Source organism: Pelophylax lessonae (genome assembly GCF_965119305.1).
Source record: "Pelophylax lessonae genome assembly, chromosome: 8".
Taxonomy (NCBI): Eukaryota; Metazoa; Chordata; class Amphibia; order Anura; family Ranidae; genus Pelophylax; species Pelophylax lessonae.
In genome coordinates, this window is record NC_138775.1 from 94,772,478 (window position 1) to 94,800,314 (window position 27,837).

At 50.5% G+C, this 27,837-nt stretch overlaps 1 protein-coding gene across 1 annotated transcript in view; it reads left to right on the forward strand.

Annotated features, from left to right (window-relative positions):
* Positions 1–27,837, forward strand: part of DMC1 (DNA meiotic recombinase 1) — a gene marked incomplete at its 3' end in the record, with an annotated part of 785,302 nt that overhangs the window by 14,851 nt on the left and 742,614 nt on the right. Inside the window, exon 2 of the mRNA XM_082264958.1 lies at positions 24,281–24,339. Within this exon, the coding sequence (XP_082121084.1) occupies positions 24,286–24,339 (54 nt within the window). The 5' untranslated portion in view covers positions 24,281–24,285. The remainder of the gene's footprint in view (positions 1–24,280; positions 24,340–27,837) is intronic.

A 27,837-nucleotide genomic window follows, 5' to 3' on the forward strand; every position in this document is an offset into this window, starting at 1 on the left:
TTGTCAGGTTTTCATTGATGTCTTTGCCCCCGTTAGGGAGATTCACCCTCTCTATTTGTCCTGTTTACTGTTATTGAAAGTAAAGAAAACCCCACATTTTGGGTTGACACCAGAACAGGAATAGAGGGGAAATATTCCAATGGGGACACTGGTTCTGGTTACCCTGGTTACAACCTAGGATTCCCTCATTTTGGAGGAATTTCCTCTCACTTCCTGTTTCAGCTATGGGACAGGAAGTGAAGAGAAATTTCCTCAATGGGACACACATGGCAAACAACCTGACAGGGGTTATAACGTTCCCTTTATCCAAAATTAAAAAAAAAATGGAAAATTGTATCATATTTACCGTAATTTTCCTTTCCTGGTGCCTATCCATGGCAGCAGACAGGTGATAGAGCTCTGCCTCGACTCCTCCCTCAGGACTAGTGAATAGCATAAAAGAAGACCTGGCCCCCTATCCCATCATTCTCAGTAATATAGAATACCAGGATGGGAGCGTATGCTGCCATGGATAGGCACCAGGAAAGGAAAATTACGGTAAATATGATACAATTTTCAGTTTTCCTGGTGCCTCCATGGCAGCATACAGGTGATAAATAACTAGCTCAGACGGGTGGGTTATTGCTGAACTTAAAGTATTTTAATTGGTTACAGACATCGCCGCTTGGATTGCTCTCTTTCCAAACTCCACAGTTGTGAGAGCACCTGGATCGACATGGTAGTGTCTCAGGAATGTGTGGCGAGACGACCAGGTGGCGGCCCTGCATACTGTTTCCAAGGAAACGTTAGCCCTTGCTGCCCAAGAAGCCGAGACTGCTCGAGTTGAGTGAGCGTTCACCCGCGCTGGAGGGACCATATTCCTCGACTTGTAAGCTTTTTGAATCAATTTCATGACCCAAGAGGCTAACGTTCTGCTGGTTGCCTCTTTTCCTCAGTTTTTGCCGAAGGGAATCACCAAGAGTCTCTGAGATTTCCTGAAGGATCTAGTAGATTCCAGGTAGGCCCTTAGAACTCTAAAGAGGTCCAAGTCGTGACATGCCCCTGATTCCGTATCCAAAAATACCGGTAATGGCCAGGGTTCCAGGAGATGACACGGGTTGTGACTTTAGGCGTGAAGCCACGCAGAGGGCGCAGTTCCACCCTGTCTGGGAAGAAAGAGATGTGGTCCTCGCCTATTCCCAAGGCGTGTAGCTCTGAAATCCTTCTCCCTGAAGTGATGGCCAACAGGAACATGGTCTTCAGGGTTAGGTTCCATAGTGATGCATCTTCTGAAGGGGAAAAAGGTTGATCCGATAAGGCTTGCAGAACCACAGACAGGTCCCACTGAGGATATGGATGCCCGACAGGTGGCCTGATTTTCAGGACTCCCTTGAGAAATGTGATCACTAACGGGTCTTCCGCCCATCTCCTATTTGTTGCGGCTGAAATGGCGGCTACCTGTATCTTTAGAGAGCTTAGGCTCAGTCCGAGGTCGAGACCTGTCTGGAGGAAGCGGAGTATATCCGTTGTGGAGGGCGAGGCTGGGTCTACCCCGCGTCCTGTGGCAAAGGATAAGAACTTGTTCCATACTCTTGAATATACCACATTTGTGGATGACTTTCTGGCCTTCATTAAGGTGGTTATAACCTCCGAGGAACAACCTAGGGCCTGAAACCTTTCCCTCTCAAGTTCCAGATTCAAAGGTCTAGTTTTTGGGGATCTGGATGGGTCAGTCCCCCTTGAGATAGAAGGTGAGGGAAGGAGGGAATTCTGACTGGAGGGCTCATCGAGAGATACATGGCCAGGGGAAACCAAGGTCTCTTTGGCCAAAATGGTAGGATCACCAGTATCTGTACATGTTACCTGAGGAGCCTCTAAAGAAATTTCAATATCAACGGCCGAGGAGGGAAGGCATATGTTGTTCTAAACGTGCATGGGCACAAGAGAGCATTCACTGCTTCCGCCTGGGGATGTGGTAGACGAGAGAAAAATCTCGTTAGCTTTGTGTTTTCCGCGGTGGCAAACATGTCCACCTGGGGGGTTTTCCAGAGTTTGCAGATCTAGCTGAAGATGTGGGGATGTAATGCCCACTCGTTGATGCCCACAAACGTTCTTGACAGCCTGTCTGCCTCTGTATTTGCGCTGCCTGGGAGGTAAACTGCCCTCAGGTCTACGAGATTTTTTTCTACCCAAAGCATTACCGGCTCCACTTCCCTGAGCAGAGATCTGCTTCGGGTTCCGCCCTGCCTTTGCAGGTAGGAGACTGCTGCTCTGTTGTCTAGATGGAGCACTACTCTCTGACCCTGTATCAGAGAAGCTAATGACGTTAGCGCTAGAAAGGCCGCTCTCATCTCTAGGATGTTCGAGACTATCCCTCTTGTGGGGTAGGTCCATCTCCCCTGTACACCGGTTTCCCCGCAATGAGCTCCCCAGCCTAGGCCACTGGCATCGGATGTAATTACGATCCAGGGAAATTAGCCCAATTGCCGAGAATTGGATAGGTTCCTCCGATTTGTCCACCAGTGCAGGCTCCTGCGCATCAAGCTGGATAGGAGGATCTTCTGAGAGAGACACCGTCTCTTCCATTGCGACAGGAAGCCCGTCTGAAAATATCTTAAGTGCCAATGGGCCCATGGAACCACAGGAATGCACGCTGACATTGTGCCTATGAGGCTCAGACACTGGGATGCCGTTATTTGGTGAGCTGTCATAACCCTCTTCATAATAACCTCTATCTTCTGAACGTGCAATGACACAGTTCCCCTCTGTGTATTGAAAAGTATGCCCAGATAGATCATTTGTTGGGAGGGGATGAGATGACTCTTGGCATGGTTTACGAGCCAACCTAGCTCCGATAGGGACCATAGTAGTATGTCCCTGTGGGAAATGAGCTGTGCTGGGCTGTTGGCTAAGAGGAGGATGTCGTCCAGGTAGTGGTGTACTCATAAGCCTCTCTCCCGTAATGGTGCCAGTGCCGAGATGAGGATTTACGCGCACACCCGAGGTGAGGTGCAGAGGCCAAAAGGTAGACCCTGAAACTGCAGGTGGGTCTGACCTACCGCAAACCTCAGGAATCTTTGGAATATTGGATTGATTGGAATATGCAGGTAGGCATCCTGTAGGTCGATCAAAATCATGCAATCCCCTGGCTGTACCACCTGGATGATCGTCTGTAACGACTCCATCTTGAAGCTCTCTAGATTTATATACTTGTTGAGCCTCTTCAGGTCTATGACAGGTCTCCAGTCTCCTGTTCTTTTCGCACCAGAAAAAGAGGGGAGTAAAAACCTGTGAAGCGCTCTGCAGCTGGCACTGGGATAGCTGCCCCTTGCATCTGAAGCAATTTTATGTACTGTAACAAGGTCTGAGCCTTCTGAGGCGATGTTGGAATTCTCGTTTCTTGAAAAAAGGACAGAGGAGGAAGATGATAGAAATTCCAGGAGTGGCCTGAGCCAATTGTTGACAGGACCCAAGGATCCTGGCAATGCTGAACCCATTTTGGCAGAAAGAACTTCAATCTTGTTCCCACCTGAAGGTCCCGCGTCCCCCTGGCGTCAAAAGGGCTTAGCGGGTTCTTGCGGAGCCGATAGGGTTCTGTTTTTACGGGGAGTCAGGAAAGTAGACTGCGTGCCCCTCCAGGGCCTTCTGCCGTCTCTGAGGTCTTGGATTCCTGAAATCCCTGACGTTGGTTGGGCGAAATCTTGCCGTATGAGCTCTAGGATTTCTCACTTTCCGATCTTGTGGTAAAAGACCTGACTTTCCACCCGTCACTCTTGAAATAGCTTGATCTAACCTCTCCCCGAATTGTATCTATGGCTGCTTCACCAACAAAATCAGCCGATAGTCTGAGCTCCTCTAGTGCCTTGATTATATCCTCTCTGGGGTTGTTCTGTCGTAAGGCCGTCTCGACGTTGTCTGTCCAGGCTCTGATCGCGTTGAGACAGAGGTAAGTGCAATCGCTGGTTTGCATGCTGCTCCTGCTTCGAGATAGCCTCTCTTAAGATCCAAATCGATACATCTATCTAGGGGATCCTTGAAGGAGGTAGAGTCATCCAAAGGGAGGGTGACATTTTTGGCTAGACGGACTATAGCCGCATCCACCACCGGCATGGGATTTAGCATCTGCGAATCGGATTCAGCCAAAGGATACAGTTTGTTGAAGCGGCCTAAGGAGAATTTTTTGTCCGTTCTCTGCCACTCATCCTGAATCACTTCCCTGATTTCTCCCATCAATGGGAAAACAATTTCTTTCCTCTTGAGAAAGGGGAAGTACCTCTTAGATGTTTGAGGAGGTTCCTCAGCATTTTCCCATTCGATCGCTGTATTAACAGCCTGAATGAAGGAAGGAATCATTGTGTAACTGAACCCTGAGGGTTCTGATTCTTCTGCCGACTCCTCCGAGTGTTCCTCTGGGGAGGCCTCCCTGGCTTGGCGGCCTGGTGGAGGTAGAGGAAGGCTGGCTGTTGATGGGCCTGGTGTATCAGAAGCTGCCTGCTGAGTCTGGGTGCCTGGAGTCGGTGTCGGAGCGGGAACCAAGGCTGCCAGTTCCGAGAAAGAGTCCCTCATTGTTTGCTTTAGAAAGTCAGCAACTTGTCGGCTTTCTGATTCTCGGTCAACTGCGTATTCCCTGAGGCAGCTCTTGCAGACTAGCTTGTCCAGAAGCGGGGTTGCCCCGCAGGCCCAGCACTTCCTCCTTGAGGAGCGGGAAGGAGGCGAAGGAGAACGGTACTGGTGCCATTACCTTGACCTGTCATAGGATCTGTGCCGAGATGATCGGGACCTTCTATCCAGGCTGTAGTCCTCACGATGTCTGGAGGATTTCCCAGACCTCTTGGAGTGTGCAGGACTGGAGAAAGAGAAGAATGGGTATCTCCATCAGCCGTGCTCTTTCTTTTTTTTTTTTATTTTACTTACCAATAGATGGTCACATACCTATTGCAGGGAGGATCTTGATTGCGGGATGAATGGCTCATGGTAGGACAGCAGGAGGATCAGCTTAGAGATAAGAGAAGTGCGAGAAGGAACACGTAAATAAAATTTGTACGGAAATTTGCTGGCGGGCAAAAAGCAAAAAACTTTTCCCCCCAAATTTATTTATTTTTTTAAATTACCAGCAGGGCTTATCGGCTCGGGAGGAGCAGGGCGCCACTCAAGCAAAAGAGGCAGTGAACTGCTCCCTGAGTTCTGCTTATATCTTAACGAGGATATTCATTAGGGGTGGGGGGAGGTCCAGGAATTACTTTTTTTATTTTTTTATTTTGTGAACGTTTAAAAGGGAAAAATTTTTGCCCTGTTTCCCTCATCCAAAATGGCCGCCAGAGCATTCTGACTGACTGAGCTCGGAGGAGGTGGCGTCTTAGAACAGGAAGCTGCCGGAGGGGATACTGCAATGCCATGAGCAGCCAGGACGGCGTCTGGACACACTAGGGCGGTCATACAAAGGTACATTCAAAGAAAACGACATTTTTAACCCCTGAGAGACCCTGGTAATGAATTTAGCAAGAAAGGAGGTGGATTAAGAAATTAATAGAACAACCTGTAAGAGAGGAAAGGAATAAGCTGATCCTCTAGCGATCCCACTGTGCCAGACATCAAAATTTAAAAGGCAGGGTGGTGTTCCTATGAGGAAACCCTGCAGATTAATACCCCAAAGATCCACAGAAGGGGGCTCCCACTCTATTTAGTGCTTTGAGCGACCCGAGAAGAGGGACTGTGCACTGGAGAGGCTCAACTCGGGGGAAGCTGCCAACGGCAGAGGTATGGACGTGCTGCTACTCTTCACCAGTCAAGAAGGTATGAGGAAAAAAAGGAGAATGATGGGATAGGGGGCCAGGTCTTCTTTTATGCAATTCACTAGTCCTGAGGGAGGAGTCGAGGTTGAGCTCTATCACCTGTATGCTGCCATGGAGGCACCAGGAAAAAGTTTTGCTATAGTTCTGCTTTCATCATCTGGGTTCATGGATGCTGGTATGCATACAAATGCTAGAATACTATAGGTACTGGGGCTGAAGCTGTGAACAAACAATTTGGTGAACATGTTAATGAGCCCGAATTTGAATAGATGAAAAACAATGTTAATTATGCTTGCACAGCTAACAGGGTTTTCAGTTTAAAACAGATTTATGATATCAACAACTTCCTAAAAAGTCAAACCTAAAGGTGGCAATTCCTTTAAGCTTCTAGTTTTTATGTCATTACTTTTTCTCTATTGTTCATTGACGAACAAAGTCCTCTGATGCATATCAGTAGGGTAGTACCGCCCCCCTACAGGAGTAGGACACTAGGCAGAAAGAATTTCTGGCTACGCCTATAGGCAGTCCCTGGGGGTATACCCTCTCTGTCCCTGCATAGGATGTCAGTTTTAATCTGCCTAGTCAGGAGTAAGGACCTAGTTCCTTGCTGGGATCTTTGGTCCTGGCGAGTAATTTTTTTTATGTAGATTTTTTTTATAGCTAGTCTTTTTTTTTTTTTTTTTATCGAATGTTTTTCCTGTGAGATCTTCAAGCAATTATGCCGGCCTAGGCGACAGACTAGACCCCCATATCCAGTGGTCACCCCAGTCTGGCCATCAAGCGCGTGCAGGCCTTAGCTCCGCGCTGGGTTGGCCACGACATAGTCTGGCCCCGCGAGTTAAATGTCTCGCCAGGACGCACACGACAGGGTCTAGACTTATGTCGCAGCGTTCCTATTTGGCCGACAGCCCCCCTACTCCGGTGGCATGGGGTCCTGTCATGAGATGGCGCCTTCCTGTGTTTCCGCTATGGTGACTACACATCCCCCCCCTTCCCTGGCGGATTTTGGGGTGGACAAGGGCCCTCTTCCTGGGATGGTCGGACCCTCACACTCCAGGGTTTCCCTTTGTCCTGTTGTGTCCCCCTCCCTCTCACACGTGGGGGACTGCTTGAGCCTACCTGAGGCTGGGGCCTAGTGTGCAGGCCGCATGGGGGACCGGGGGATGCGCCGTTCGCAGCGCTCTGCCGATGGTGCGGGGGGGCCTCGTGCGGGTCCTCCAGGGCTGAATGGTATAGTAGGGCTGGCGGGGGGTCCCCCTGTGGGGTGCTATTGCCGCACTGGTTGCCATATTGTTGTAGCCTTGTCTGCAGTTATGGCAGCAGCCATCTTGGGGGGTCGTTTTCGGACATTTTTCCAGATTTTTTGCTGGGAAGGCCCGTGAGTGTGCCTGGAGGCGTTTTTCCGGGGAGGAGCCCCTCCCTTCAGCCCGGGAGGCTCCCAGCTCACTTTCTTTTCATGAGCCACCGCTGACACGTGCAGACCTCCCTGATCAGATGTGGTGACATTCCTTTTTTTCATACAAAAAAAAAAAAAGTATTTTTTCTGTAATTTTCAAAGTTTGCTGGCTGGTTCTATTCGTGCAACATGGACCCCTCAGACCATGTGTCCCCATCTGACCCCCTCACGGAGGCCGCAGGGCCCTCCCAGATCTCAACTGTCCACTGATGCGATTAAAGCAGTCCTGGAAGCTTTTGTGTCCCGGGTGGAGGTGGCCTTTAGAGGGCGGGGTGCGCAAAAACGACCCCCTCCTTCCCCTGCCTCCTCTGATGTCTTGGACTCTGAGTCTGACCCAGCCACCGCAGACGCGGGTACCCCGGCCGGGTCGGGTACCCTGCGATGTGCCTCCTCTGATTGTGAGGATGAGCTTTCTGCCTCTTCTGCTGTGCAGGATAAGGCACGGGTGGACGCAGTGGTTGTTTCGGTGCGCAAAACCCAAAGTTGGAGGATGCGGCTGTCATTGCTCCTGGGGCGCTGGTTGTCTTCGGCACCCATAAGCCTCCAAGGGTGGAAAAGTATTTTCCCTTCCCCACTTATATTTACTAAATTACAGTAAGTGAAAAGTTGATCAACATAGTCAAGATGGAGCCAGATGACCTGGGATGAACCAGAAAATTGTCTAAAAGAGGGGAAGTTCAAAGCCATAAATCTGCTCTGGCATTAGATAAACAAATCTCCGGGTAAAGAATCCACATCAAAACATTGATGGATGCTAAGTTCGTGTTCCTTAAACAGGAAAATTCAAATGTATTGCCAAAGGACAAAATCGTTAATTGCAGAGCTGTCCATCACATGTTGTGCAACCAGGGAAAGAGGACGTTGCTTTCTGTAGTCCTAGTGTCGTTACCAGGCTGAGGTCCTTATGGGTAATTAAAGTGATACCAGCATACATATATAGTTTTTAACCTCACTGCTTGGTCTATGACTTTAGAATAGTTAGGCAGAGTTAGTCCAATCTTCCAACAGGATCCTCAGAAAGCTAATGAGGAATTGTCCCCCTTACCGGAGAAACCCTTATTGATTCAACATCAAATTTTAGGAAGAGCTACAGACAGCTCAGGGCAGCACCTTTCAAAAAAGGTAGTGTGTAGTGTGGCAGCCATAGTGAGCGACCGTGTAGTCATAGTCAATAGGTTCACTATAGGGTCAGGGTAGAGTTAGAGATCAATAGACCACAGTCTCTAAGAATGGCCAATAAGGCCTTTAAATCTTCTTACCCTGCCCTCTAGATGTGGGTAGACCAATCCCAAGTTGCTTGAGCAGAGTCCCCTTGTCATGGGCTTTCATCTCAAGATGGAAACTATTTGCAAGGTGGTGGCCTCCCTACATCAGGGGGACTTCCTGGCCTCAATCGACATCAATGATGCCTACCTTCACATTCCAATCTGTGCTGCTCACCAACGGTTTCTCCGTTTTGCCGTGGGAGAGGATCACTATCAGTTTGTGACGTTACCATTTGGTCTCGCCTCCGCTCCTCGGATCTTCACAAAGTTGTTAGATCTGGTCCTGGCGCTGTTGCGACAGGAGGGTTTATCGGTCATATGTTATCTGGACAATCTAATTCTCTGCGCGGAGTCCCCCGCGTTGCTGGCGGAAAACTTGGGGGTCACCATGAGGAGGAGTTCGGTTGGATCGTGAACCTTCAAAAGTTGTCTCTGACCCCCTTCCATGAGACTGGTCTATCTGGGCCTGACCTTGGACTCCTCTTCTGCCAGGGTGTTTCTTCCTCCGGAAAAACTCCAGAAGCTCCAGTCAGCGGTTCGTTTGTTGATGTCCAACGACCGGCCGTTCCTTCGGACCTGTATGAGAGTACTGGGACTGATGGTGTCCTCCTTCGAGGCGGTCCCATTCGCTCAGTTCCACACGAGGGCTCTTCAAAAGGAAAAAAAGTGGAACAAACACCAGAATTCTCTTTATTCTCGGATTTGGTTAAGCTGCAGGACCAGAGAGTCCCTGGTCTGGTGGCTTCGGTCCCCAATGCTCCAGTTGGGAAAATCCTTTCTCCCTATATACTGGACAATTGTCACCATGGATGCGAGTCTGTCCGGGTGGGGGGGAGTCCTCAATCAGGACTCGGCTCAGGGAGTCTGATCCCTGGAGGAATCTAGATTGCCGATCAATGTCCTGGAGCTGAGAGCAGTACGGCTTTGTCTGACGCACTGGACCGACCATCTGGAGGGTTGTCCAGTGCGCATTCAATCGGGCAATGCCATGGCCGTGGCTTACGTCAATCACCAAGGGGACACCAAGAGCGTCCTTGCGGCCCTGGAAGTGGCAGACATGTTCTATGTTGGGCGGAGCGCCATGTTCCGGCTCTCTCCACGGTCCACATTCCAGGAGTGGAAAATTAGAAGGCGGATTACCTCAAGCTTTGAATGCAGGGGAGGGGTCCCTGCATCCTGAGGTTTTTCAACAGTTGTGCCTTTGTTGGGGCACTCCAGACGTGGATCTGTTGGCGTCTCAAATCCAACAGGTAGGTACAAAGGTTTGTGGCCCGTTCCCGGGACTCTCTGGCAGATGCCGCATACGTGTTGGTGGCCCCCTGGGGCCAGTACCGGCTGATGTATGCCTTTCCTCCTCTCAAGTTGCTGCCGAGACTTTTTCACAGGATAGAGGCGGAAGAGATTCCGGCCATTCTTGTGGCTCTGGACTGGCCTTGTCACGCTTGGTACTCCGACCTGGTCAGGCTTGTCGCAGATGCCCCGTGGAGACTTCCTCTCAGGGTGGATCTGCTGTTTTAGGGGCCAATCTTCCATCCTGCTTTACAGTTGCTGGCTTTGACGACTTTGCTGTTGAAAGCCAGGTGCTGAAGGACAGGGGTTTATTTTCTTCAGTGATTCCCACTCTGCTAAAAGCAAGGAAGGCAACTTCCAGGAAGATTTATCATCGAACGTGGAAGTCATACATTGCGTGGTGTGAGTCCCTTGGGACCCACCCTCGCTCCTATTCGGTGGCTCGGATCTTGGCTTTCCTTCAACGAGGGTCAGGTCTCGGCCTTGGCTATTTTCTATCAGAGGCCATTGGCTGCCCATTCCCTGGTGCGTAGTTTTATCCAGGGGGTGCGACACTTGGTACCTCCGGTGCGACCTCCGCTTCCGCCACGGGATCTTAATTTGGTGCTGTCGGTTCTCCGGGGTCCTCCCTTTGAGAATATTAAGGAGATCCCCCTGCTTACCTTGTCTAAGAAGGTGGCCTTCTTGGTGGCTATCACTTCTGCTCGCAGGGTGTCGGAACTGGCGGCGCTGTCCTGTTCTCCATATCTGGTGGTTCACAAGGACAAGGTGGTTCTTTGGCTTAATCTGTCTTTCCTGCCGAAGGTAGTTTCCAGTTTTCACCTGAATGAGGACATTGTGTCACCTTCCTTGTGCTCTAAGCCTAAACATCCTGAGGAATTTGCTCTGCATACCCTGGATGTTGTTCGGGCGATCGGGGTGTCTACCGAGTCTTTTCGCAAGTCTGATTCATTTTTTTCTGCTCACGGATGGCCTGAAGAAAGGGCTGCTGCGACTATTTCCAGATGGATCAGACAGACAGTGGTGCAGGCTTTTTCCATTAAGGGTCAGGTTCATCCTTTCCCTGTCAAGGCGCACTCTACTCGGGCGCTTAGTGCTTACTGGGCCTTTCGCCATCAGGCATCTGTGCTTCAGGTGTGCGAGGCGGCTCGACTTGGTCGCCTGTGCACATCTTTACCAAATTTTATAAGGTGGATGTAATGACATCTACAGATGCCTCCTTTGGCTGCAAGGTTTTGCAGGCTGTGGTTTAGGGGGCCCCTTGGCCTTCCTTGAGGGTGTTTTTTTCTGTTTGTTTTCAGGTGGACCTCATCTGGTTGTCCTGATGTGTCCTGTGTTGCCTGGTTGGCCATGTTGGCCTTGGGGGACTGTTTTTTCTTTGTTTTGCTGTTCCCACCCCTCATTTTGGTACTGCTTTGGGACATCCCTACTGATGCATCAGAGGATTGCGTCTGTCAATGAACGATAGAGAAAACTGGATTTTTGACTTACCGTAAAAATCTTTTCTCTTAGGTTCATTGACGGACGCAGTACCCGCCCCTCTATATTTTTGAGTGGGTTGGTGTGCTTTTCTCTGACACTGCTTTGATACAAAACTGACATCCTATGCAGGAAGAGAGAGGGTATACTCCCAGGGACTGCCCATAGGCATAGCCAGAAATTCTTTCTGCCTAGTGTCAGGATCAGTATCATTACGTGGGTCACCTGCTGGTGGCACTGTTGTTCCTGAAACTGAGGGGCGCAGTTCCAGGGCCTACCAGCGGGTGTCTCCCAGCAGCTGGACTGTACTTTTAATTAAGCTGCACCTGAGAACTGCAGAGGGAATGTAAGCCCGCCCTTCACTGAGGCTCAGTGCTTCAATATTTTCTCTGCTAGCCTTGTCCCCCCTGTCTGAGCCTGATCCTGAAACCTGTATTCTGATCCTGAGTCCTGTTCCCTGTACCCTTTTTCCTGTACCTGGCTCCCTGCTTTCCTTGTCTCCTGTCCCTGTCCTGGCCTGCTATTGTTTGCTCCACCCTTTTGTATATAGTTTGTAAGGTTCTATTGGAGTTTTGTACTGTTATTATTTATATTTTGTTTACTTGTTTATGGTCTACTGGTTTTGGTATTGGAGTATGTCATTTTGGTTAATAAACTTTTCTCTTACGTCCTCCGACAGTCGCCGCCTCCTCTAAGTCATCACTATTGGGTATTGACTTCTGCTCCGCAGGAGTAGCTAGGCATAAGACTTAGTCAAAAGAGCAAAAGCATTTGCATAGACACACCCATGGAGGCTGTCCCACTGGTCAATACCCCCCTGCAGTGATCCCTCCCTTGTTTCTGCCTAGCGTCAGGAGTAGTTAGGCTTTCCCTGTGCTGGGGCTACAGTCTCAGCCTTTCTAATCTTTTTTCTTAGATTTTTTTTGAAAATGTCAGTTTTTTCTTTGATATACTAGCTGTTTATTTTGTCGGCTTTAGTTTTAGTCGATTCTTCAGATGAAGATGAATTCTTGCGGAGCTGGGAATCGGACTGACCGCCCTGGTTCTCCAGGACAGAGGGTCAGAGGGACCCCCAGCCTGCCATCGAGCGTTCAGCCATGTGTTCGTCCTGGCATTATGAACGACCCATCCCTGCTCGCAGCAGGGATGCAGCCTGTGAGGTGGCTACCTCACTGAACACATCTGCGGTGCTGCAGTGTCCTGTCCTTGGCTAACGGCATTCCCTGTCAGATGAGGACAGCGGCTTTCCGTTCATAGAGGCACCCCACGCCATCTGGTACAGGTAAGTACTTCTGTGTGGGGCCTCTGTCTGGGGTGACAGTACTGTGTTGCTGTGTGTTCCCCATGTCTGTGCCTGTGTGGGGCTCCCTGATGCGATTCCTGCGGGGGTCTCTTGTACATGCGGTGCTGTGTGTTTTTTGGGGGCCCCTTCCCCTGTGTCACTTCAGTGTTTTTGGGGGTGCAGACTGTGTGTGTGACGGCCGCAGCGGGGAAAAACCACGCGGTCTGCCATTTTTAGTATGGGCAAGCATGTCTGGCTTCACTGTGGGCTAAACTGCATGCTGTTTTGGCGCCATCTTGCGTGTGGCAGAACGATCGTTCCGAGCACATGTTTGGCGGCCATTTTGCCGAAGCCTTCCATTCAGTTCTATGGGCAGCCATTTTCCCTGGGTCTTGCAGCTTATAGTTCAGCCTCTGATGACCTCACTTCCTTTTCCTCGGAAGCAGCGATCGATGTGGTAACACTCTGTGGGGCTCTGCAGACTGTCTCTTCCATAACTCTGTTTTGTCCTTCCTGGCTCAGTTTCTTCTCCTTTTGGGGGTCTTTGGTCACTGTACATATAGCGGTGGGCTGCGCACTCCGCAGCGATTTTAAAGGGCCAGTACCCTTATTGCACGGTTGTTTTCTAACTTGGGCAATGGAATCTCAGGACAGCAAATTCCCTCCAGCCCTGGTGGGGGACCCCAGTCCTGCTGTGGCCCCTGTTATACCTGATTTGGCCGCTGTAGTGGTGTCTTTAGTGTCCAAAATGGAGGTGCTGATGGCTGAACGTGCTGCTAGGAAAAGGCCCAGATTATCTATCTCCTCTGATTCAGATGGTGATGTGGCTGCTGCGGCGGGCGTGCCCTTTTCAGGGTCTCGCTCATCCCTGGACCCTCTGGGGTCTGATGGGGAGGCGGAGGTGGAGGGGGTTGATGTTTCTCCCCCGGGGTCGCCTGAGGAACGCGCGACCATGGATGAGTTGATTTCTTCTGTGAAAGAAACGCTATACTTGGAGGATGAGCCCAGTCCTCCGGGCATTGTGTCCTCTTTTGGTACACACAGGACCCGCAAGTCGGCACAGGTTTTTCCCTGCCCCGCTGAGTTTCATTACACTGTGAATGAACTGTGGCGCACTTTAAAACGTCCATTAATGGTACCTAGTCGGTTTAAGTTGCTTTATCCCTTTGCGCCGGCTACGGAATCGCGATGGCGTGTGCCTCCACAGGTGGATCACACTGTGGCCGTTTTAAACAAGGCTACCTTGATTCCTACTGAGGAGACCCCGGTTTTTCGGGATCCCACGGACAGAAGGTTGGAGTCTCTAGCCCGCCATTCCTACATGGTGGCGGGTTCCTTGCTCAAACCTGTTTTCGCGTCCGTTCTGGTGGCTCAGGCGGTGGCTGATTGGACTAAGGTGCTTAGACGCAACCTTGCGTCTGATTCTGCCCCACCTGCCATGCTGGCTATGGTGGACCAAATTCACCAAGGAGTCATGTATTTGTGCAATGCGGCCTTAAATGAGGCCCCTTTGGTAGCACGCCTATCTAGTGTTGCGGTGCTTAACCGTCGATTGATCTGGCTGAAGAGCTCGTCGGCTGACCAGACGTCACCGAAAACAGTTGCTGATTTTCCCTATGCTGGTTCTCGCCTTTTTGGCGAGGCGTTGGATACCTTAGTAAAAGGCGTCACGGGGGGCAAGAGCACCATGCTGCCCCAGAACCCGAAGAACAAGTCCTTTTTGTGGTAAGCGGGGTTCCGCCTCTCGACCCAATCAAGGGTCCTTTCGTGCCTTTAGGAATCAAACCAAGGGCAAGCCCTTCAAGGGCCAAGGTAGCCAGAAGAAGCCTTGGGCGGGCAAGCAGAAGTCCGGCAATGCCGGAGCGGCGGGTCAATCCGTCTCTGCCTAAAGGGGTGCCCTCACCCATTTCTGGGGTGGGGGGACGTTTGCGCTGTTTCCTCCAACCTTGGCTGCTCCGAATTCCGGACAGGTGGGTTCAGGAAATCATTCGATCAGGGTACAAGATCGAATTCCTTTCCTGGCCGGCGGACAGATTTTTTTCCCTCAAATCTTCATTTGACCCCAGGGCGCCTCAAGCGGTGCAAGACCTCCTTGCCCAGGGGGTGATTGTCCCGGTGCCTCATCGAGACAGGTTTTGGGGGTTTTATTCCAATCTGTTCACTGTGCCCAGAAAGGAGGGCAAGGTAGGTCCTATTCTGGACCTGAAAGCGCTGAACCGCTGTGTGCGCGTTCGGAAGTCCCGTATGGAATGGTGGCCTCCCTGAGCCCAGGGGAATTCCTGGCCTCTATAGACCTGAAGGATGTGTACCTGCACATCCCCATTTTCGAGGGTCACCAGGGGTACCTGCGGTTCGCAATAGCGGAGGACCACTATCAGTTTGTGGCGTTACCTTTCGGTCTCGCTTCGGCTCCAAGGGTCTTTACCAAAGTGCTGGCACCTGTTCTGGGCCTTCTAAGGGCACAGGGCATTGCAGTCTTGGGGTATCTGGACGATCTCCTCTTAAGATCGAGTGTCAGCCAGAACCTACTGCGCGATCTGTCCACCAAGGTACAGACGCTCCAGGAGTTCGGATGGACCATCAATGTACAGAAGTCAACTTTGTCTCCTTCGGTTCATCTTCCCTATCTGGGAATGATCCTGGACTCTGCTCAAGCAAAGGAGTTCTTGCCGGAGGACAAGCTCCGGACCTTACAGGACAAGATCAGGTCCCTCAAGGACAATCCATCCTCGTCACCCAGGACCTGCATGCGGTCCCTAGGGTTGATGGTATCGGCCTTCAAGGCGATACCCTTTGCTCAGTTTCACACACGGTCTCTTCAAGCGGAGATCCTGGCCAGGTGGGACAGATTACTTCAGTTCTTGGATCTGAGTGTCTCATTGAGTCGCCGGACCAGAATGGATCTTCTGTGGTGGCTCCGGTCCCCGGCAGTGTCAGAAGGCAAATCCTTCCGTCCGTTACTGTGGACGGTGATTATCACGGATGCCAAGCCTGTCAGGCTGGGGTGGAGTCCTGGGCAATCTGTCTGCCCAAGGCACTTGGTCGGAGGAGGAATCCTCCCTTCATATCAACATATAGGAATTGAGAGCTCTGTCTTTTCCAGTGGTCGGATCGACTTCGGGGCCGCCTTGTTCGGGTACAGACGGACAATGCCACCGTGGTGGCTTACATCAACCACCAAGGGGGCACCAGGAGTGCCCGGGCGGCCCGGGAGGTGACCGACATTCTGTTTTGGGCCGAGACTCATGTCCCGGCGATTTCAGCAGTTCACATTCCGGGTGTGGAGAATTGGCAGGCCGACTATCTGAGCCGCCAGACCCGGGACCAGGGGGAATGGTCCCTACACCCGGAGTTCTTCCAAATGCTGTGTGCGAAGTGGGGATCCCCGGACGTGGATCTGTTCGCGTCTCGGCTAAACCACAAGGTGGAAAGGTTCGTGGCAAGAACGCGCGATCCTCTGGCAGACGCCTCGGATGCATTGGTGGCCCCTTAGCATCAGTATCGTCTGATGTATGCCTTTCCTCCGATTCAGTTGTTGTCCAGGTTCCTTCGCAGGTTAGCCTCTAAACCGCACTTGGTGATTCTGGTAGCGCCGGACTGGCCGCGCCGGTCCTGGTACGCCGACGTTGTACACCTGGCAGTGGCGCCTCCTTGGCGGCTGCCAATGCGGGAAGATCTACTGTCTCAGGGACCGATCTTCCATCCTGCTTTACAGTCGCTGGCTTTAACGGCCTGGCTGTTGAGACCCAGGTCCTGAGAGACAGGGGTCTCTCCCCAGAGGTCATTCCTACTCTAATCAAGGCTAGGAAAGCCTCACCTGGAAAAATCTATTACCGTACCTGGAAAGCTTATTTCGCCTAGTGTGAGTCCAGGGGGTTCTCCCCTCGCTCATACTCGGTGACGAGAGTGTTGGCTTTCTTCCAGTCTGGTGTGGACCAGCGCCTGGCGCTGGCCACGATTAAGGGCCAGGTATCTGCACTGGCTATTCTTTTCCAACGCCCTGTGGTGTCTCATTCCTTGATTCGCACCTTTATTCAAGGTGTGTGACATTTGGCCCCTCCCCGGAGGGAGCCTTTACCTCCATGGGACTTGAACTTGGTTCTGTCCGTGCTACAGCGTCCTCCCTTTGAAAACATCCGGGAGATATCGTTGCCTCTGCTGTCTAAGAAGGTTGCTTTTTTGGTGGTGATCACTTCGGCTCGCAGGGTGTCGGAGTTGGCGGCGTTGTCTTTCCGCTCTCCTTACTTGGTGATTCACAAGGATAAAGTGGTCTTGGGAACTCCTTCGTCTTTTCTCCCTAAGGTGGTCTCTGAGTTCCACCTTAATGAGGACATTGTTCTGCCTTCGCTCTGTGCGAAGCCGAAGCATCCTAAGGAGGTTGCATTGCATTCTTTGGATGTTGTCAGGGCGATCAGGGTTTACCTGTCGTCCACTGAATCCTTTCGGAAATCGGATTCCCTCTTTGTCCTTCCTGAGGGACCTCGGAAGGGCATGGCTGCGTCTGCATCGACCATTGCCAAATGGATCAGACAGACCATTGAACAGGCCTATGTTTGAAGGAACGGGTTCCACCCTTCCCTGTTAATGCGCACTCTACCAGATCTTTGAGCACGTCCTGGGCCTACTGGCATCGAGCCTCAGTGGCCCAGGTGTGCAAGGCTGCGACTTGGTCGTCGGTGCACAACTTTTCCAAATTCTATAGGGTGGATGTTCTGGCATCAGCCTTTGGCCGCAAAGTTCTCAGTGCGGCAGTGCCATAGGGGACCCTTGTGTTTTTTGGTGGGTCCCTGGCTGTTGGGGTGTTTATCCCCTGGTTATTTGTTTTCCTGGGTTGTTGCTCCTGTTGAGCCTTTTCTGTTGCCCAGAAGGTTCTCTTACTGTGCGTGTAAGGTTCCTTTCTCTGATGTGGGTACTGCGTTGCCTTTTCTACGGTTACGTCTCCCACCCCTCATGTCTACACTGCTTTGGGACATCCCAATAGTGATGACTTAGAGGAGGCGGCGACTGTCGGAGGACGTAAGAGAAAACTGAATTTCTCTTACGTCCTCCAACAGTCGCCGCCTCTTCATATTCGTCACAATGGGGTATTAGACTTTGCTCCGAAGGAGTAGCTAGGCACCAGAATATGTTAACATTAAAGCTTTTAACATATCCCACCCTCAAGGGGTGGTCCCCTCAGTCAATACCCTCCTACTTCCTGCAACCATATCTCAGTTTCAATGTCTAGCTTGTCAGGAGTAGCTGGTTCTCTCTGTGCTGGGGCTTTTTGCCCCAGCCTCTGTTCTTATTTTTTGATTTTTGTTTGAGTTTTTTTCTCTCTCTTTACTTAGCTGTTCTTTTTGTCAGCATTAGTTAGTTCTTCTGATGAAGAGGATTATGCGGGCTGGGTCTCGGGCTGATCCCCCTGGTCGCAGGTCGTGGGTCAGTGGCTTCCCAGCCTGCCATCGAGCGTTCAGCCAGGTAACGCTCCTGGCGCAGTGAACGACCCATCCCTGTTCGGTGCAGGGATGATTGGTGAGGTGGCTACCTCACTGGACGCTGTGCGGTTTCTTAACCCCCTTTTTGTGCGTCCTGAATGCGACTCTCCCTGCCTCATGTGCAGCGGCTTGTTCGCCTGTGCGGGTCCCCCACGTCATTGAGAGGTAAGTGTATCTATGTGGGGACCTGTATATCGCGGGGGGTGTCAGTCTGGGACTGTGTAACCTGCCTCTGTTCACACTGTTTTGTCTCCCTATCACTCTGCTGCATGCTGTGGGCTGCAAGGGGGGGAAGCTGTGTGACACTGTCTGTGTCAGCCTGTGTTCAGTGTGCAGAGCTGTGTGCTGTGGGGCATGTTTTCTGTCATGTTGGGGCACGATACAGCGATCGATGCGGCGATCTGCCATGTTTTTTTGCATGGATAGTGTTATCTGCATAACTGTATTGTAGGAGCGGCGGTTTCGGCGCCATTTTGCCTGCGCTCGCTCCGGCCGCATGTTCTACATGTAGGCGGCCATTTTCTTGCAGCCTTCACATAGGCTTTAATAGAGCGCCCTGGTTTCATCACTTCCTCTTCTCCTGGGTGCACCGATCGAGGCAGCTGCAGCGGCGGGGATCTCCTCAGGTTTTATCCTTCTGTTCTTCCTATATCCATTGCCTGTGTTCAGTTTATTGTCCCTGTGGGGGTCTCATTGTGCTTGTGTGAGGTGCGGTGGGCTGCGCTCGCCGCGCTTGTTAAAGGGGCAGTTAACCCTTTATTCTCCGGCATATTATATTGGGGCAATGGATTCTCAGGAGGGCAAATTTCCTGCCACCTTGGTGGAAAGCCAGGGGTCTGCTGTTTCCCCCCCAGGGGGGGATTTGGCCGCTATAGTGGCTGGCCTTGCTGCTCAGGTGCAGATGCTGGTGGCTGCTCAATCTACTAAAAGGCCCAGAGTTTCTATTTCCTCTGATTCTGAGGGTGAAGGTGATGGGGCTGTTATGGCGGGGGTCTCCTTATCAGGGTCCCGTTCCTCCCTGGATCTCGTGGGGTCCGAGGTGGAGGCTGAAGTTGAAGGGGTTGATAATTCTCCCCCTGGCTCGCCTAAAAGAGCTTGCAATCATGGATGAACTGATTGCTTCCATAAAACAAACGCTGCGTTTGCAGGATGAAGTGTGTCCTCCCGCTGCCTTGGCGGCTTATGGGACGCAGAGAAAACGCAGGACACCGCAGGTTTTTCCCTGCACTGATGATTTTCAGCGCGCTGTTAAGGAACAATGGCGCCACTTACGCAAACCTTTTGCTGTACCTAGTAGGTTCAAGCTGCGTTATCCTTTTTCGCCTTCCACTGATGAACGGTGGTGTGTGCCACCCCCGGTGGATCACGCAATTGCGGTTTTAAACAAATCCACTGCGATTCCTGCAGAGGATTCCCCGGTGTTCCGTGATGCCACGGATAGGAGATTGGAGTCTCTTGCCCGTCATACTTATTCTGTTGCGGGTTCGATGCTAAAGTCTCTGTTTGCCTCTCTTATGGCAGCCCAGGCTGTCGCAAGTTGGACGCAGATGCTTAGGCGCGTCCTAGTGGCTGATTCGGCCTCGCCGACGACACTGGCTATGGTGGATCAAATCCATCAGGGTGTCATGTATCTATGTGATGCGGACTTGGACCTAGTCCCGTTGGCTGCACGTGTACACAGTGTGGCGGTGTTGTCTCGCCGCCTGGTTTGGTTGAAGTGTTGAAGTCGGTGGACCAGTCTTCGCGTAAAACCTTAGCCAATCTGCCTTATGATGGGTCTCGCCTTTTTGGGGAGTCCTTGGATGCTTTGATAAAGGGGATCACCGGAGGTAAGAGCACTCTCTTGCCCCATTTCCCCAAGGCTAAGGGGGCTCCTGGGAAGAAGCATGCTAAATTTTCGGCCTTCTCAGGGGTCCTTTCGTGCCTTTCGGTCGCACTACAAGGGCAAACCGTTCAAGGGTCAAGGCTCTCAAAAGAAGCCCTGGTCTGGGAAACAGAAGTCCGGTCAGTCCGGACCTGCTGCCCATAACAGTGCGGCCTGAAGGGGCGCCCTCACCCAGTTCTGGGGTGGGGGGACGCTTGCTCGGTTTTCTTCAACCCTGGTTGGTCCGCGTGCGGGACCGGTGGGTTCAGGAAATCGTTCGATCTGGTTACAAGATCGAGTTTCTCTCTCGGCCGGAGAGCAGATTCTTTCCCTCAAATCTTCAACTGTCTCCGGAGCGTTTACGGGATATGCACCTAGCGGTGCAGGACCTGAGGGCTCAGGGAGTGGTGGTTCCGGTGCCTTATCGGGACAGATTTCGGGGGTTTTATTCCAATCTGTTCACCGTGCCCAGGAAGGAGGGCAAGGTTCGTCCAATTCTGGACTTGAAGGCTCTGAACCGCTTTGTGCGGGTTCGCAAGTTCCGCATGGAATCCCTGCGGTCGGTGGTGGCTGCCCTGGTTCCAGGGGAATACATGGCCTCCATCGATTTGAAGGATGCGTACCTTCATATCCCGATCTTCGAGGGTCACCAGAGGTACCTTCGATTCGCCATTGCGGAGGATCATTACCAGTTCGTGGCGTTACCTTTTGGTCTCGCCTCGGCTCCACGGGTTTTCACCAAGGTGCTTGCACCGGTTCTGGCCTTGTTGAGAGCCCAGGGCATCTCTGTCCTGGGGTATCTGGACGATATTCTGGTTCGGTCTGCGTCCAGCCAGGGTCTGGAAAAGGACCTGTCTCTCACGATGCAAACTCTACAGGAGTTTGGTTGGACGTTAAATTTTTCAAAGTCGACGCTGAGTCCGTCGGTTCGTCTTCCCTACCTGGGAATGATCCTGGACTCGTTCCAGGCGAAGGTCTTCCTGCCGGAAGACAAACTCAGGACTCTTCAGGAGGAAGTCGGGTCCCTCAGGGACGTTCCACACTCGTCTCTGCGGGCGTGCATGAGATGTCTGGGATTGATGGTCTCGGCCTTCGAAGCGATTCCCTTCGCCCAGTTTCACACGCGGGGTCTCCAGGCGGAGATCCTGTCCAGGTGGGACGGGCGACCTCACTCTCTGGATCTTCAGATCTTGTTGAGCCATCGCACCAGAAGGGATCTTCTGTGGTGGCTCCAGTCCCCGATGGTATCGGGGGGCAAGTCCTTTCGTCCTGTCTTGTGGACGGTGATCACCACGGATGCCAGCCTGTCGGGCTGGGGTGGTGTTCTGGGCGTTCTGTCCGCCCAGGGAACTTGGTCGGAGGGGGAGTCCTCCCTTCTGATCAACATTCTGGAGTTGCGGGCAATAAACCTCTGCCTTCGTCGTTGGACGGACCGGCTGCAGGGCTGTCCAGGTTCGGGTGCAGACGGACAATGCCACGGCGGTGGCCTACATCAACCACCAAGGGAGCACCAGGAGTGCCTGAGCGGCTCGGGAAGTGGCCGACATTCTGTCTTGGGCCGAGACTCATGTCCCGGCGATAACGGCAGTTCACATTCCGGGGGTGGAGAACTGGCAGGCGGACTATCTAAGTCGCCAGATCCTGGATCAGGGGGAATGGTCTCTCCACCCGGCTGTCTTCCAGATGTTGTGCGCGAAGTGGGGTCTTCCAGATGTGGACCTGTTCGCGTCTCGTCTCAACAACAAGGTGAGAAGGTTCGTGGCAAGGACGCGCGACCCTCTGGCAGACGCGTCGGGACGCGTTAGTGGTCCCGTGGCATCAGTACGAGCTGATGTATGCGTTTCCACCGATTCAGTTGCTATCCAGGTTCCTTCGCAGGTTGCACTCGGAACGCAGCACGGTGATTCTTGTGGCACCGGACTGGCCTCGCCGGTCCTGGTACACAGACCTCGTGAATCTGGCGGTCGACGCCCCGTGGCGTCTACCTCTTCGAGACGATCTGCTGTCTCAGGGGCCGATATACCATCCTGCATTACAGTCGCTGGCTTTGACGGCCTGGCTGTTGAGACCGAGGTCCTGAAGGAGAGGGGTCTCTCCCCTGAGGTCATTCATACATTGGTCAACGCGAGGAAGTCTTCCTCGGGGAAGGTTTACTACCGAACCTGGAAGACCTATTTTGCCTGGTGTGAGTCCACGGGGTTTTCACCCCGCACGTACTCGGTTTTTCGAGTGTTGTCCTTCCTTCAGGCAGGTGTCGATCAGCGTTTGGCGCTGGCTACGATCAAGGGTCAGGTGTCTGCGCTGGCCGTTCTTTTTCAACGTCCCGTGGCTTCCAACTCTTTGGTTGGCACTTTTGTTCAGGGAGTGCGGCATCTGGTACCTCCTAGGAGGGATCCTCTGCCCCCTTGGGACCTGAATCTCGTTCTATCTGTGTTACAACGTGCTCCTTTTGAACAGATCAGGGAGATCTCGTTGTCTATGTTGTCCAAAAAGGTCGCCTTTTTGGTTGCGATCACTTCGGCTCGCAGAGTGTCGGAGCTGGCGGCTTTGTCCTGCAAGTCTCCGTATCTGGTTATTCACTTGGATAAGGTGGTCTTGCGACCTAATCCTTCTTTTCTTCCGAAGCGAGTTTCGGAATTCCATCTCAATGAAGATATTGTCTTGCCTTCGCTGTGCGCGAAGCCTAAACATCCGAAAGAGGTGAGGCTGCATTCTTTGGATGCTGTTCGGGCGATTAGGGTTTACCTTAAATCGACTGAGTCTTTTCGAAAGACGGATTCTTTGTTTGTTCTTCCAGAGGGTCCTCGGGAGGGCATGGCGGCGTCGGCCTCTACCATCGCCAAATGGATCAGGCAGACCATTGAACAGGCATATGTCTTGCAGGGGAAAGTTCCCCCTATGCCTGTGAAGGCGCACTCTACTAGATCTCTGAGTACGTCTTGGGCCTGTCGTCATGGGGCTTCTGTAGCCCAGGTGTGTAAGGCGGCGACCTGGTCGACCGTACACACTTTCACAAAATTCTACAAGGTAGATGTTCAGGCATCGGCGGATGCTTCCTTTGGCCGCAAGGTTCTTAGTGCGGCAGTTCCCTAGGGTCCCTTGTTGGGACCCCTGGCTGTTGGGATATGTTTTTTTTATCCTGGGTTGTTGCTCCTGTTGAGCAAGTTTTTTTCCTGTTGCCCAGCTGGTTTCCTTCCTTTGGTAAGGTTCCTTTCTTTGATGCGGAGACTGCGTTGCCTTACGGCGCGGATGCGTTTCCCACCCCTCATGTTTGCACTGCTTTGGGACATCCCCATTGTGACGAATATGAAGAGGCGGCGACTGTCGGAGGACGTAAGAGAAAACGGAATTTTTGTAAAATCTTACCTGTAAAATTCCTTTCTCTGAGTCCTCCGACAGTCGCCGCCCCCGCCCCTCTTTTGGGGTTTGGTTGTATACTCTACTGCTATTCCACTGAAACTGAGATATGGTTGCAGGAAGTAGGAGGGTATTGACTGAGGGGACCACCCCTTGAGGGTGGGATATGTTAAAAGCTTTAATGTTAACATATTCTGTTGCCTAGCTACTCCTTCGGAGCAAAGTCTAATACCCCATTGTGACGAATATGAAGAGGCGGCGACTGTCGGAGGACTCAGAGAAAGGAATTTTACAGGTAAGATTTTACAAAAATTCAGTTTTTTGTAAAATCTTACCGTAAAATTCCTTTCTCTGAGTCCTCCGACAGTCGCCGCCCTGCCCCACTTTTGGGTTTTTTTCTTGTACACCTACTGCTATTCTACCAAACTGAGTTGGGAGGGATCACTGCAGGGGGGTATTGACCAGAGGGACAGCCCCCATGGGTGTGTCTATGCAAATGCTTTTGCTCTTTTGACTAAGTCTTATGCCTAGCTACTCCTGCGGAGCGGAAGTCAATACTCAATAGTGATGACTTTAGAGGAGGGTGCGACTGTCGGAGGACTCAGAGAAAGGAATTTTACTGTAATATTTTACAAAAATTCAGTTATTTACACCTTTATCCATCTGGGTCCTGATTCCGTGGTGCAGCCAACTGATCTGATCACCCTTGCTGGATTCCTGCATGTGGTATCCCTGACACCTAGTGTCCTACTCCTGTAGGGGGCGGTATTACCCTACTGATATGCATCAGAGGACTGCGTCCGTCAATGAACCTAGGAGAAAAGGATTTTACGGTAAATCAAAAATCCAGTTTTTATAGGGCCTCACTCCTAGGATCTAACATGTAATTCATCTGCTATCTCATTATAGCACTGAATAAAAACATATAGTATATATTACAGTATTGTTGATTTGACATTTTTTTTTAGATAATAATGTAAATTTGAGAATCTGTTAAATGTTATTATAATCCTATACAAGTGTAGTCTGCTTTTTGTAGCTATCATGAGATCAGCGGAGGACCAAGTAGTGGAAGAAATAGCAGGGTTTGATGATGAGGTAAGACACAACTTGATAATAAACGCAGGGCAAGTACTAATGTGATTTTTTTTTTTTTTTTTTTTTTTTTAATAATCAGAACAATTACATGAGGCAATGCATGTCTGATCATAAGTTATAGAGCTCATAAGGTAAATTGTTATCAGCTGGGGCACTTGTAATGCTCTGAGAAAAGCAGTGTTTTGTATCCATTGAGATGTGATTAACTCTTTGGGAGTATCCCGCCAAAATAAGACGTTAGTTGCAGAGGATGCCTAAAACCTGACTGTATTTTAGTGTAGAGTACTTCACACAAGCAGATTATTACTTGGTGTATAGAACCCCTCCAGAAGCCATACTGCATTACCTTTTTAGAAAATTACAGGTACTTTTTTAATAACAATAAATTGCCATATGGCTTTTGTAGCAACTGTATACTGTATGCTATATTATTTTTATCACTATATATTTTTTCCACAAGAGTGGAGTTACCCTTTAAGATAAAGGATTGGATTAGATAGAAAACTCCCTGCTCGATTCACTTTTTTCACTAACATGCGTGCTTAACTATCCCCTCTTTCCAAAGGTATTCCAAAAATAGATAGATGTGTTTTAATATAGAAATATAGCCTCCGCTACAATATTGTGCAATACATACATATTGTACAATAGGCAGTGTGTGTAATAAGTATTAGACAGCTAGGTTATGCCTTTTGTTCCATACAGTATGTGTAACACCATGGGGAAGATACATCATGTAGAAAGTGAGGAAGAGCTAAACTGGTCAAACTCTCTTAGATGTTTCTCAATAAGCTTGCAGGCCTAACCTAATAGAAAAACATTCAATGTTTTTCTGCTGCGCCCACTGTGTTCTGACAGCTGACACTGGCTTTCAGAATACCTGAACAGCGGCTATATCTGATAAGAGCAGCCACTATTCAGCCAAAAATGTTCCAACTGGCTCTTTTGATTTTTCCAATTGAAGGATGACAGAAGGGTAGGAGGGCCACCCACAGAACACATTTCTGTCTGTTACTCATATAGGGATCTATTTGTAAAAAAAATTACTCCGTGCAATTCTTAACATTCACGCAAAAGTCAAGAATAATACTTGTAATGTTTATACTATATATTAAATCTATTTGTTTCCTTTGAAAGAGCAAATGTAACAACCCTTAGGGCTCTTTCACATGGGCGTTCAGTTTTTTTTTGCCCGATGAGGTCCTTTTTTTTTTTTTTTTTTTGCAACGGACACGGATGACACTTGTGTCATCCGGTCCGTTTTTCATCCCATCCGTTTGCGGATGAAAAACGGACATAATGTATCTCTATGTAAATACGGATGTCAGCGGATGACACCACTGACATTCGTTTTTGCGTCTGTTCCGTTTTTTGAACGGAAGAAAAAATAGGGTTCTCTTCCGTTCCAAAAAACTGAACTGAACGGAACGGACGAAAAACAGATGTCAGCGGATGATCATCCGCTGACATTAGTATTTACATAGAGATACATTATGTCCGTTTTTCATCCGCAAACGGATGGGATGAAAAACGGACATACGGAAAGAGCCCTTAACATTTAATCCAAAGAGGAAAAAAAAAAACATAAGAACATTCAACAAATAGAAAAAATAGGATTAAGAGGAATGGTGCCCAGATCCTGCATGCAGGAATGAGGTCAGCTTGTAAGTTTGCAATTGACCTGTGGGTTATTGGTGACCTCACTAGCAGGGTGCTATATAGGTCCATGGCAGTGATCCCATGAAGGGAAGTTTGATTCCTAAAGGCCCTATGGGGCACGTCCAACTATGAGGGCTGAAGATTAGGCCTCTGGTCCTGCTACTGTGGAATGGTATTTGTCTCTTTAACCACTTGCCGACCAGGCACCGCAGATATACGGCGGCAGGTTCCCACAAACCGCTATTCCTGTATGGCGGTTCGCAGGAGAGATCCTGGGGACGCACACTCGCCCATTCGCCAGTGGGGAAGCTGATCTGCGGGGCCGGCGGCCGCAATTGCCGCTGGGCACCCGCGATCTCTCCCCGTGGAGAGAAAAAAGAGGTCTGCTGTTGTAAACACAGCAGACCGTTGTTCTCTCACCAATCAACACAGAGCTCCTGTGTTCCTCCAATTTGGGAATACAGGTCTCTGTGTTGATTCCATAAGCCCATCCCCCACACAGTTAAAAAACACCCCCTAGGCTCACATTTAACCCTTTGATCGCCCCTGGGTTAACCCCTTCCCTGCCAGTGTCATTAGTACAGTAACAGTGCATATTTTTAGCACTGATTACTGTATTAATGTCACTGGTCCCCTCAAAAATGTGAGGTGTCCGAACTGCCCACTGTAATGTCGCAGTCCTGCTAAAAATCGCTGATCTCCCCCATTACTAGTAAAAAGTAAAAATGAAAAATCTTTCCCCTAGGTTGTAGACGTGATAACTTTTGCGCAAACCAATCAAAATATGCTTATTGGGATTTTTTTTTTTACCAAAAATATGTAGCGGAATACAAATTGGCCTAAAATGATGAAAAAAATGATTTTTAAAGGTGATCAAATATCACCAAAAGAAAGCTCTATTTTTGGGAAAAAAAGGACATCAATTTTATTTGGGTACAGTGTCGCACGACTGCACAATTGTCAGGTAAATGTAATGAAAAATAATGTAATGTGTAAAGAAATACAAAAAAAAAAAAAAAAATTACCATTACGTTATATTAGTTTTTTTTTTTTTTTTTTTGTACTCGCCGATACCAATTACTGATACTTACTGCAGCTTTTTTGTTTATACTTCAGCTGTCAGCAATGGTGCAAAGCATTGAAAATATATTTCTCTTACGTCCTCCGACAGTCGCCGCCGCCTCTAAGTCATCACTGTTGAGTATTGACTTACGCTCCGCAGGAGTAGCTAGGCATAAAGACTTAGTCAAAAGAACAAAGGCATTTTCATATACACACCCATGGGGGCTGTCCCATCTGGTCAATACCCCCCTGCAGTGACCACTCCCAACTCAGTTTCTTTCTGCCTAGCGTCAGGAGTAGTTAGGCTTCCCTGTGCTGGGGCTACAGTCTCAGCCTAATTAATCTTTTTTTCGGAAGAAGATGGATCATGCGGTGCTGGGATTTGGACTGACCGCCCTGGTTCTCCAGGGCAGAGGGTCAGATGGACCCCCAGCCCGCCATCGAGCATTCAGCCGTGGTTCGTCCTGGCATTATGAACGACCCATCCCTGCTCGCAGCAGGGATGCAGCCGTGAGGTGGCTACCTCACTGGACACATCTGCGATGCTGCAGTGTCCTGTCTTTGGCTAACGGCACTACCTGTCAGATGAGGACAGCGGCTTTCGTTCTGAGAGGCTCCCCACGCCATCTGGCACAGGTAAGTACTTCTGTGTGGGGCCTCTGTCTGGGGTGGCAGTCCTGTGTTGCTGTGTGTCCCCCATGTCTGTGCCTGTGTGACTCCCTGATGCGGTCCCTGCGGGGATCACTTGTGCATGCGCTGCGGTGCTGTATGTTTTTG